Source organism: Pelophylax lessonae, assembly GCF_965119305.1.
Source record: "Pelophylax lessonae genome assembly, chromosome: 12".
Taxonomy (NCBI): Eukaryota; Metazoa; Chordata; class Amphibia; order Anura; family Ranidae; genus Pelophylax; species Pelophylax lessonae.
In genome coordinates, this window is record NC_138779.1 from 59516999 (window position 1) to 59529785 (window position 12787).

The following is a 12787-nucleotide window of genomic DNA, read 5'->3' on the forward strand; positions in this document are numbered from 1 at the left end:
AATCAATAATATAATTTTATATATATATATGTGTGTGTGTGCATATATATATATATATATATATATATATATGCATATATATATATATATATATATATATATATTTATATGCATATATATATATGCATATATATATATATATATATATATATATATATATATGCATATATATATATATATATATATATATAATATAAAATGTGTTATGTGTTTTGTGCAACGTTTTTTTTTTTTTTTAATTTCCCTCCCTAGTTCCGCTCCCATGCAGCATTGCTGCTGCAGGGAACGGAACTAGGAAGTGATCATACCGACGGAGGGACGGAGGAGCGGCGGGACTCTCGGCTGGCGGTCACAGCAATGAGAGATCATCGCTCAGGATAAGGTAAGAGAACACCGCTGCGCTCTCTGCAATCCACCCTGAGCGTGACTCGGGGTTACCGCTCCTGATATAAAAAATCAACCCCGAGTCACGCTCTGGATTACCGCCAAGGAGGTTAATGCAGATCTAAGCTTATAAAGAATTATTAGAGGCATTTTCCTATGCCTGTTTAAATTACCCACATTACATAAGACACAACTAGATATATGAGGTAGCTTGTTTTTCTATTCACAATTTCATTAGATGTTTTGTGATGAATTTTTTTTCAAAACTTGCACTTTTTACAGTTTGACTAAATTGCTTCAACTATTTTGCATTTTTGTTATTTTTTTATTATTTTTTTTTGTGTTAAATGTCCCACTATCCAGAAAGTTAGCACAATGCATTTTACTCTATCATTAGCAATTAAATAAAATAACGTTTTATGAGTAGAAGTTGCAATCGTTACACATCTGCAAACATTTGCAGACACGATTTACAGCTTGATTTTAATAAATAATAAATAAAAAACTTGCATTTTTTACCAAGTCTACTTTGCATAGTACCTAGTACATTAGGTTTGTATACACAATTTTATTTAAATTGCAGACCATTACTTCTAAGATTAGGATTTAATGCATTTAAACAAATGTTGGACAAATGATAATGCTTACAATGATTACAAAAATTGTACTGCTGCAACTTGTACAACAGTCCTTGTTTTCAAGATACATCCAGCGGTATGTGTTTTATCCGTCCTTGAATGTTGTACACACGTTACAGAATTGGCAAAGTTTTACATTTTTGTTATTTTGTGTAAAATTACAACACTGCATGGAAGGCTAAGACACAGCACAGTCACTTCTGGGTATTTAGGAGTGGAAAATCACCTATTTCACCTCTTTTTTAAATCTTTGACCTTTTTTTCAGAAAGCTGCAGAGAGGTTGCACGGAGACAAATGTGTGACACTCCTCTTTCTCTGATCACTGAAAATAAATTTTCAACATTGCTGCTTCCTGGGTGAACTTGTTGTTACATTGTAACTTAAATGAATACAGGCACTGACAAAACCTGATTTACTAATGCATAACGTGAGTGTTTACATTGTCTTCAATAAAATAAATGTATGTGTTGTGACAGGGCTGAACTTTGTCAGTGTCAGGAGGGGTACGTGTCACACAGGGCTCTCACTGATGCTGGTTAAGGGGCTCCGGGGTGTCTATTCTGAGTGCAGAACATTGTTTTTGCCGTGTTCTCTAGGATTGGTAATTCCTGGATTGGGTTCTGAAATCTGGAGGCCTTGAAAAGTCTTGGGAGGGATGAAGCCTCTAGCCCTGTGTCCACATCTTACTGGAGATCAGGGATGGGCTCAGGCGTGCTTGGATTCTTTAGATGTCTTTAATTACAGGGGCCCATGAGGATTTTAATTTACTTGGGCTTCAAAATATCAGCTATTGAGCAATATTTTTTTAAAATGTTTTTTATTATTTATTTATTTATATATAGCACTTTTGTCCCATTTCTGAGAAATAAAGTGGTGAAATTGCTTTTTAGTGTGTCCAATAGATTTATTCCCTTTTATTTGAAGATGTACATGTTGGTCCGATGGACCATTTCTCCTGTGGGGCCACTAGATGTCTCTCCGGACGGCTTCATATTGGAGTCGTCTAGCAATAAGCTAAGTAGCTACGATCTGTTTCCGTGGCCACGAGGAGTATTTATGAGGTGATGTCGTCTGTAGCTCCACCCCGCTGACGAAGTCCCTTAGGGCGTAACGCGTATGGGGGGAGGGGCTACCCTTTCTGATGTCACCCGCTGCCCTCTTTCAGCAAGCTGACTGGACACTGGGTTTTTTACACTGCCGCATTGTATCTCCTTTAATGTAAGTGCATTACCAATAAATTGAGCATTTTAGGATCCCTCTTATATTTTTCCTTCCTTTACTGTTTTTTTTTGTATACCTCCCTCTGGGGAACTGGATAATGAATTTAGGTGGCTCCTGGTCCTTTATTACACACGCTGGAAGCGAAACAGAGATTGGGGAGCTGCAATGTTAGTCCCCCTGATTGAATGCAAAGACAAGCCCATTTGACCTGCTGGTAAAACAGAGGTCTATGGTTGAGGTGAGCGCAGTAGCTTAATTAAAGGTGAAGTTTTATCACCTGAAGCGGATCTTGGATTCATCATCTCCTTCAATTGTCATCTTCAGCTTCCTCTGTATATGGGACTTTTGGGCTTATCTGCTCTCTTTGATATATTATTTTTTATCGATTGCATTTGCTGATGTTTAAACATATATTGCGCTGTTCTCATTTATGTTGATTTTTTTAGTGTTTGGATCCTAGTCCCAACCCACCTGAGCAATCCCGACAGGAAGCTGTCACTGCACACCGCAGAACACAAGCGACTGAAGCATTTCCGGGCCCACAGCTTTACATACACACGCCCCCTTGTATATGTGTGGCTGCAGCCAAAGGAATGACTAGGCTGACCATGATTAGCGGTGTGCACTGCAGTGACAGCTTTCTGGCGGGATTGCTCAGGTAGGTTGGGACTAGGATCCAAACATGCCTGAGCCCATCCCTGCTGGAGACCAGCAGCCTGATTGTGTAGGTGTTCACAGCCTTTTTTTGGACAAGGTGCCCTCTGTGGATCAGGGCTCCTTCCCCTGGAGACAAGCTGCTACAGGAGAAGTGTGTGTGTGAAGAGACACTGGGAGAATGTGTACGGAGAGGTCATCTAAAATGATCAGACTGTCACTTGAAGGGGTTCTAAGAGTCTGTGTGTAATTAGATAGGAGTCTGTGCAGCCTAAGTAGGCCAAGTTGTTTTTCACAAATCTAGATATGATAATGTTGTGAGTCTGTGCGGAGACAGGCTCAGGGACTGCGGAGTCCGGATAGCCAGGAGGCTGGAAAATTTCTGTTTTGTGGTCATGATGTTGAAAACCCCTGTGAGGGTAACCCTGCGTGAGTTTTTGAACTTTACTTTTAAATAAAAGAGGGCAAAAAGCTCTGAAATATACTTCACTGATTGTACTGAAGTTGATGAATTTTGAGTGATCCCCCCACAGTGTATAAGGCACTCTGGTTATACTGTAACTGCATTAAATTGTGTTTTTATATGAAACTGGATTTCAATTTGAGAGTTAAGAATCAGCCATGCAGGGATTTTTTTAATTTTACTTTTACTGATACCCCCAGGCGAAATACTAATGGCTACTACTACTTTTTGGCACTGGAGGTATTAATTAACTCTCACAGGGTGTGTCTGCCCACGCACCAGGAAACCAAGGGACGACGCCTAAGAAGGTTTAGGACTTTATTAAATTAGATTTGTTTGATGTGTGTTTTCTACTTATAGAAAGGGGTGAATTGAGAGATACCTCTCTACCTTAATTTGTCATTAAACTCTATCTTCTCTTAGTGGCTCTGTCCATACTGCAGAAAACAACTAAAGGAAATACAAAAGGGAAGCATAGGGGTTCTAATCAACTGATGAAACACTGACTCCTGGCCACTGATAACTGAGAGATATGAAAACAACTTGGAAATAAAACCCCTCCCCACCAACCAAAATACCATATCTAAACATCATAGTGCGCCCAAACTCATTAAGAAAAATAGCCCATTTGCCATGTGGTGGTACAGCACTTTTCATTTTGAGCACTTATTTTATTTTATACACCCCACATGAAGCTCTCTTTTACAGTGAAACATGTAGGGTATTTTTCTTAGTGAGTTTGGGCGCACTATGACGTTTAGATATGGTATTTTGGTTGGTGGGGAGGGGTTTTATTTCCAAGTTGTTCTCATATCACTTAGTTATCAGTGGCCAGGAGTCAGTGTTTCATCAGTTGATTAGAACCCCTATGCTTCCTTTTTTTTTTTTTTTTTTGTGGTTTACTGCAGTATGTACAGAGCCACTAAGATGAGGAAGAGTTTAATGACAAGTTGAGGTAGAGAGGTATCTCTCAATTCACCCCTTTCTATAAGTAATAAACACATAGTGGCCAGGAGTCAGTGTTTTACTGCAGTAAGGACGCTTTTTAAAACCAGGAAGAATGGAAGTAATAGAATGAATTTAGGAACATTACTTCCATTCTTCCTGGATTTAAAAAGTGTCCTGACTGCAATAAAACACTGAGAGCCGGGTCACACTATTGCGATGCGGGAAGGCTGCGAATTCGCAGCCTTTTCCCGCATCGCACACGCACCCCCGGCAGTTCACACTGCCATATGCGATCCGCTGGGGGTGTCAATGTAATCTTAACGACACCCCCAGTTTGATCGCATATCGCAGTGCGATCGTGCAGTTCGCACAGGATGGGATCGCACAAGTGTGAACCGCTGTGCGATCCGATCCTGATGCGGCTGCAAAAATGCCTCCTGTGCGTGTTTGCACCGGGTGCGATGCGAATTTAGCCATACAAACTGTATGGCTAAACTCGCACCGCACAGCTGATCGCATGTAATGTCGGAGCAGTGCGCTCCGACATTACATGCGAACCCGGCACTCGCATCAGTGTGAACCGGGTCTGACTCCTGGCAACTGATAACTAAGAGATATGAGAACAACTTAGAAAGAAAACCCTTCCCAACTAACCAAAATACCATATAACGTGATAGTGTACCCAAACTCACTAAGAAAAATACCCTAAATGTTTCACTCTAAAAAAGAGCTTCATCTGGGGTGTATAAAATAAAATAAGTGCTCAAAATGGAAAGTGCTGTAACCGCCACATGGCAAATGGGGAATTTTTCTTAATGAGTTTGGGCGCATTATGACGTTTAGATATGGTATTTTGGTTGGTGGGGAAGAATTTTTTTTTTTTTTTTTTCAAGTTGTTCTCACATCTCTTAGTTATCAGTGGCCAGCAGTCAATGTTTTATTGCAGTCAGGACGCTTTTTAAGTCCAGGAAGAATGGAAGTAATAGATAGATATCACCTTATTCCTAAATTCAATCAGTTGATTAGAACCCCTATAATTCCTTTTTGTACTTTCTTTAGTTGTTTACTGCAGTATAGACACAGCCACTAAGAGGAGATATTAAATTAAGGTAGAGAGGTATCTCTCAATTTACCCCTTCCTATAAGTAAAAAACACACATCAAACAAATCTGCTTTAATAAAGTCCTAAACATTCTTAGGCGTCGTCCCTAGGTTTCCTCGTGTGTGGGCAGACGCACCCTGTGAGAGTTGATTGATTATTAGCAATAGGAGGGACTTTTTGTTACAAGAGCCCATTGTTGTTATTTAATATTGTAAAGTATTGGTCTGCAAAAACTGACCCACAAACAGCAATAGAGGTCCATACACGTTACACGTACAGCTGACTCATTCTTACTTTTGTACACACAGGGTGGTTGACGTACAGCATGGAGCTTTCATCAAGGTCAAAAAATGAAGAAAATTACAATGATTTTGACCCAAGAAAGTACCTAGACCAGTTTTATGCAATAGATGAAGACCATGAAATGACCAAGGAGGCCATTTTCCTGTTCACATTTATGAAAAATGTATTTTCATCTGGTATGTAATACTGTTGCAAGTATAGTCCCCTCGATGTCTATTCAGGTCTGGATATAAAAATAGGCATTATTTTAGTTTGAAATGTCCCATTCATTTATTTAACTTTATCTTACATTTTCTGTTTCAACAAGCTTTTATTTAGTTTTTGCATGTTACAAAACAATGATTAAGCATGGAGACAGCAAAACACTTGGCATTAGCCAAGGATACAATCACAAACCAAATACAGGCGGTCCCCGGGTTACAAACAAGATAGGGACTGTAGGTTTGTTTTTAAGTCGAATTTGTTTGTAAGTCGGAACAGGAGCATTTTTTAGGTTTGCTTACCAACCAAATTAACCTGTATAACAGTTTGCGTCAAAACAGGGGTTTAGTTAGCACACATTTGCAAATGCATGTGTAAGCTGCAGGGCCACTCCACGGCACCCTGTATTACCTGCAGTCCTAACTCTAGTGAATTTATGAGAGTCTTCACAGTGGAAGCACATACAAGCTAATGGATAGATAGGGGGCAGGTGAGCCTGGAGGTGGCCCACCCCCCCCTGAAAGGTACTTGGGGGCATAATGGAAGCCTAGCCAATGATATTACAGCAAAGGCATCCAGTATGTCCACTCACCAGTATAGATTAACAACAAAGAAAATGGCCTCTGCCCCCACCTATAACTGGCCTTCATAGCAAAGAACACATGGAAGGGCAACGCACATGAGACAAACAAAAATAAAATTCCCAGTTCAATTTGCTAACCAGTTTGCTTACCAACCAAATTAACCTGTCTAACAGTTTGCATCAAAACAGGGGTTTAGTTAGCACACATTTGCAAACGAATGTGTAAGCTGCAGGGCCACTCCACGGCACCCTGTATTACCTGCAATCCTAACTCTAGTGAATTTATGAGAGTCTTCACAGTGGAAGCACATACAAGCTAATGGATAGATAGGGGGCAGGTGAGCCTGGAGGTGGCCCACCCCCCCCTGAAAGGTACTTGGGGGCATAATGGAAGCCTAGCCAATGATATTACAGCAAAGGCATCCAGTATGTCCACTCACCAGTATAGATTAACAACAAAGAAAATGGCCTCTGCCCCCACCTATAACTGGCCTTCATAGCAAAGAACACATGGAAGGGCAACGCACATGAGACAAACAAAAATAAAATTCCCAGTTCAATTTGCTAACCAGTTTGCTTACCAACCAAATTAACCTGTCTAACAGTTTGCATCAAAACAGGGGTTTAGTTAGCACACATTTGCAAACGAATGTGTAAGCTGCAGGGCCACTCCACGGCACCCTGTATTACCTGCAATCCTAACTCTAGTGAATTTATGAGAGTCTTCACAGTGAAAGCCCATGCAAGGTAATGGATAGATAGGGGGCAGGTGAGCCTGGAGGTGGCCCATCCCTCCTGAAAGGTACTTGGGGGCATAATGGAAGCCCAGCCAATGGTATTACAGCAAAGGCATCCAGTATGTCCACTCACCAGTATACATTAACAGCAAAGAAAATGGTCTCTGCCCCCACCTATAACTGGCCTTCATAGCAAAGAACACATGGAAGGGCAACACACACTAGACAAACAAAAATAAAATTCCCAGTTCAATTTGCTAACCAGTTTGCTTACCAACCAAATTAACCTGTCTAACAGTTTGCGTCAAAACAGGGGTTTAGTTAGCACACATTTGCAAACGCATGTGTAAGCTGCAGGGCCACTCCACACCACCCTGTATCTATCCATTAGCTTGCATGTGCTTCCACTGTGAAGACTCTCATAAATTCAAAGTTAGGACTGAAGGTAATACAGGGTGCCGTGGAGTGGCCCTGCAGCTTACACATGCGTTTGAAAATGTGTGCTAACTAAACCCCTGTTTTGACGCAAACTGTTAGACAGGTTAATTTGGTTGGTAAGCAAACTGGTTAGCAAATTGAACTGGGAATTTTATTTTTGTTTGTCTCGTGTGCGTTGCCCCTCCATGTGTTCTTTGCTACGAAGGCCAGTTATAGGTGGGGGCAGAGGCCATTTTCTTTGCATTTTTTAGGTTTAGCTTCAGCCAAAAGAGTAATTTTTACATTTTTTGGATAGCATAGAGAACACCCCTGTACCATTTGTTTTGCTGTCTGTACCCCTGTTCAGAAGATTTCACCTCACTTTCTGTCCCTATGACAACTGCATTTTGAAAAGTTTGGCTTGTTGTGGAAACAAGGATTAGTGATAAAGCTTCAGTGGAGACATCTTTTCCCATGAGAACTCTTAGAGGAGTGAATTTCCCTTCCTAGGGCTAGATTTTTCCTCACTTCCTGTTGTCTCTCTGTGTTTGTAAATAGGAGTCATTTGTAAGTCGGATGTTTGTAATCCGGGGACCGCCTGTATGTCATTACTGTAAGCCTGGTACGGCCACATTGGTCAGATCATCAATACAACTGCCAAGTCATTGTCATCTTAAATTGGTTCTAATGGGTACAAATCATTAAACAGTAAATCATAGGACAAGAAAGACAGAGAAAAGGTGAAGGAAGATGCAGTGGCGTCACTAGGGGGGTGCGGTGGGTGCGGTCCACACCGGGTGACACCCGCCAGAGGGGTGACACCACCTAAGCCTAAACCGAGTCCCAACCTTCCTGAAATGCCTGCAGCGTGTGCGGGCAGCCGGTTGTCTACACGCCGCGGGCAACACTTTGTATGTTGGTCGGGATCGGATGTCTCTCCAGCTGCCTGCAGTCTTCTCTTTTCACTTGTGTGTACGGACTCGGAGTACTGAAGCCGCCCCTCCTCCTCTTCTTGCTGTGATGTTTACTTCCTGACTGTACACAGAGCAGGAGGGGCACACCACGCTGCTTGAATGGCATTCAGACTCTGTCAGGATAGGAGAAGCTGGGACGAGATAAATTGCAGGTAACCCTTCCACTGCTGTCACATTATCACTGGAAGGGATCATCCATGTACTTTTTAACTTAAAAAAAATTGAACTTCAACAGTATTTTACGTTTTAGGAGAGTGCTGCTGTAATATGTCATGTACTATAAGTCTCCAGTCTCTTGTATACTACAGAAGCATGTCCGCAATCTCCAACCCCCCTTGTATAATGTCCGCAATCTCCAACCCCCCCTGTATAATGTCTGCAATCTCCAACACCCCCTGTATAATGTCCGCAATCTCCAACCCCCCCTGTATAATGTCCGCAATCTCCAACCCCCCCTGTATAATGTCCGCAATCTCCAACCCCCCCCTGTATAATGTCCGCAATCTCCAACACCCCCTGTATAATGTCCGCAATCTCCAACCCCCCCTGTATAATGTCTGCAATCTCCAACACCCCCTGTATAATGTCCGCAATCTCCAACCCCCCCTGTATAATGTCCGCAATCTCCAACACCCCCTGTATAATGTCCGCAATCTCCAACACCCCCTGTATAATGTCCGCAGTCTCTGACCGTCTCCTGTATAATGTCCGCAGTCTCTGACCATCTCCTGTATAATGTCCGCAGTCTCTGTCCGTCTCCTGTATAATGTCCGCAGTCTCTGTCCGTCTCCTGTATAATGTCCGCAGTCTCTGACCGTCTCCTGTATAATGTCCGCAGTCTCTGACCGTCTCCTGTATAATGTCCGCAGTCTCTGACCGTCTCCTGTATAATGTCCACAGTCTCTGACCGTCTACTGTATAATGTCTGCAGTCTCTGACCGTCTCCTGTATAATGTCCCCGGTCTCTGACCGTCTCCTGTATAATGTCTGCAATCTCCAACACCCCCTGTATAATGTCCGCAATCTCCAACACCCCCTGTATAATGTCCGCAATCTCCAACACCCCCTGTATAATGTCCGCAGTCTCTGACCGTCTCCTGTATAATGTCCGCAGTCTCTGTCTGTCTCCTGTATAATGTCCGCAGTCTCTGTCCGTCTCCTGTATAATGTCCGCAGTCTCTGACCATCTCCTGTATAATGTCCGCAGTCTCTGACCGTCTCCTGTATAATGTCCGCAGTCTCTGACCGTCTCCTGTATAATGTCCGCAGTCTCTGACCGTCTCCTGTATAATGTCCGCGGTCTCTGACCGTCTCCTGTATAATGTCCGCTGTCTTTGACCGTCTCCTGTATAATGTCCGCAGTCTCTGACCGTCTCCTGTATAATGTCCGCAGTCTCTGACCGTCTCCTGAAAAATGTCCGCAGTCTCTAACTGTCTCCTGTATAAGGTCCGCAGTCTCTGACCGTCTCCTGAAAAATGTCCGCAGTCTCTGACCATCTCCTGAAAAATGTCCGCAGTCTCTGACCGTCTCCTGAAAAATGTCCGCAGTCTCTGACCGTCTCCTGTATATTGTCCGCAGTCTCTGACCGTCTCCTGCATAATGTCCGCAGTCTCTGACCGTCTCCTGTATAATGTCCGCGGTCTCTGACCGTCTCCTGTATAATGTCCGCTGTCTTTGACCGTCTCCTGTATAATGTCCGCAGTCTCTGACCGTCTCCTGTATAATGTCCGCAGTCTCTGACCGTCTCCTGAAAAATGTCCGCAGTCTCTAACTGTCTCCTGTATAAGGTCCGCAGTCTCTGACCGTCTCCTGAAAAATGTCCGCAGTCTCTGACCATCTCCTGAAAAATGTCCGCAGTCTCTGACCGTCTCCTGAAAAATGTCTGCAGTCTCTGACCGTCTCCTGTATATTGTCCGCAGTCTCTGACCGTCTCCTGCATAATGTCCGCAGTCTCTGACTGTCTCCTGTACAATGTCCGCAGTCTCTGACCGTCTCCTGTATAATGTCCGCAGTCTCTGACTGTCTCCTGTATAATGTCCGCAGTCTCTGACCATCTCCTGTATAATGTCCGCAGTCTCTGACCGTCTCCTGTATAATGTCTGCAGTCTCTGACCGTCTCCTGTATAATGTCCGCAGTCTCTGACAGTCTTTTGTATGATGTCTGCAGTCTCTGACAGTCTCTAGTATCATGTCCGCAGTTTCTGACCATCTCCTGTATCATGTCTGTAGTCTCGGACCATCTCTTGTATTATTTCCACAGTCTCTGACCATCTCCTGTATCATGTCTGCAGTCTCTGACCATCTCTTGTATGTGGGAGGAATTTTGCCCTTTCCTTACCCCTACATTGAGTTACACACCCCTGTCTCCTGCACTCTTTTTGTCTTGTACTCCTAATTTTTTTTTATACATTACACACTCCTGGGCCCTGCGTTCTGTGCATTATGTACTCCTGGACCATGCTCTCTGTGTGTATTATGTACTCCTAAACCTGGAACTGGCTATAGCCCTCTGTGCATTACATTCATCTAAATCTTGAACCCATTGCATTACACACCCTGGACCCCTGCAGCCTGCACTATGTATCCTAAACCCTTCACTGGCTGCAGCACTCCCCAACCCCTGTGCTCTGCTTTACATACTCCCGCACTATATACACAATACTGTACATTATATACTTCTCACCAAAGTCTTCATTGTCTCAACAGTTGCTGGTTGCTATGCAGTCGCTGACTATTTTATTGAATTTATTCTTTAGGTAGGCTCAGACAAAGCAATCGAAGCATATTTTATAGGTACAAGGAAGCCTGGGTTTTGTTTAAACATATCCCTTAAGCTCCTCCCACAATTTACCGCAAGCTAGCATGCTGCAGGTCTTTTCACTCCTCCAGTGTCCCTCATTGTGAAGTTCAAAAGTTGGGAGGTATGATTAAGCGGTGACAGCAGGCTCTTTTCCTCACTCAGTCCACCAGAAAACAGGTAGCGAGCTGCGGGCTTTCAGTTTATCTTCCCCACTTCCCCCCTCTTTTCTCCTGTCAGCAGTGCAAGACAAGAGAGAGCCGCTCTCATCTGATTGCCGCCCAGCTTACTGCCCGGTCTGTTTCCCTTCCCGCTGGCCACCGCGGAGGGCCAATCAGAAGAGACTAGGGGGCATCATGGGACATGTAGTCCAGGAAGATTGGCTGCCCCATTTGTTGTCCACAGGGAGCAGACCACAGCCCCCAGAATGCACTCTGCTAGGGGGAGAGATTGAGGACTGGGAACCTGGGAAAAAGCTGAGGGAGGGAGTGCTACACCATAAAGAGAGGACTGTGCTGGGGGAAGTCAGAGAGAGCTACACTGCCCAGCACCACCAGAGAGAGAAAGACTGTGTCACTGCCAGGGTGAAGACGGGCTACGCTACTGACCAAAGTCAGCTTGGTTAACCCAGAGGGAGCGAGCGTATAACCGGAGGGATCACTGCTGCAATTTTGCTGGGTCTGGCAGGATGGCCTGTCAGCCATTATCCGTTACTGCTCCTAGGGACTGAGCCATTAGGAAGTGCCTAACCTGCTATCCTATAGGCCTTATTGACCGTCGCAACCTGCTACAAAAAACTCCAACGCTGAGCTGCTGCCCGGCCCGAATATAGGGGGGGGGGGGGTGACACCATGTTTTACCGCACCAGGTGACACCAACCCTAGTGACGCCACTGGGAAGATGTACCTGAAGGGTGCCCCCTATGTAATTTTGCTCTCCACCCCAACATCCTAAAAACAAACACACACACACACTTGTCTAAAAAACTTGAGTAATATAAACCTAAAGAACTGGTCCAGGAACAAGTCCTTAGCTTGAGCTGTAACAGTGCGTGCTCACAAACTATAGTAACTCTTATAAGTGACTGACTGTGTAACTGTGAAACTTTCCTGAACTAGTGAGCAAGAGTTAGGGCTCTTTCACACTCATGGTAGACTGCCATGTTCAAAGAAGAACGATCCATGTTTGAATCGCTTTTTAGAGGGCATTAGCATTACGTCGCCTCTCACCATTTTTTTCTAAGCTTTACAAACTGATGGAAGGGTAATAGCATAGCATTACTGCCAGTTAAGCTGACTACACATTACAGGAACAGCAAAGATGTCCTAACATAGAATTAAGCATAGTCCTAAAGTCTTCATGC

General features: G+C 43.7%; 1 protein-coding gene across 1 annotated transcript in view; it reads left to right on the plus strand.

The window, feature by feature from the left end:
• LOC309568296 (uncharacterized protein) overlaps positions 1 to 12787 on the plus strand; it is a gene marked incomplete at its 3' end in the record, with an annotated part of 101471 nt that overhangs the window by 826 nt on the left and 87858 nt on the right. The window contains exon 2 of the mRNA XM_082273964.1: positions 5720 to 5890. Coding sequence (XP_082130090.1) covers positions 5737 to 5890 — 154 coding nt within the window. The 5' untranslated portion in view covers positions 5720 to 5736. The remainder of the gene's footprint in view (positions 1 to 5719; positions 5891 to 12787) is intronic.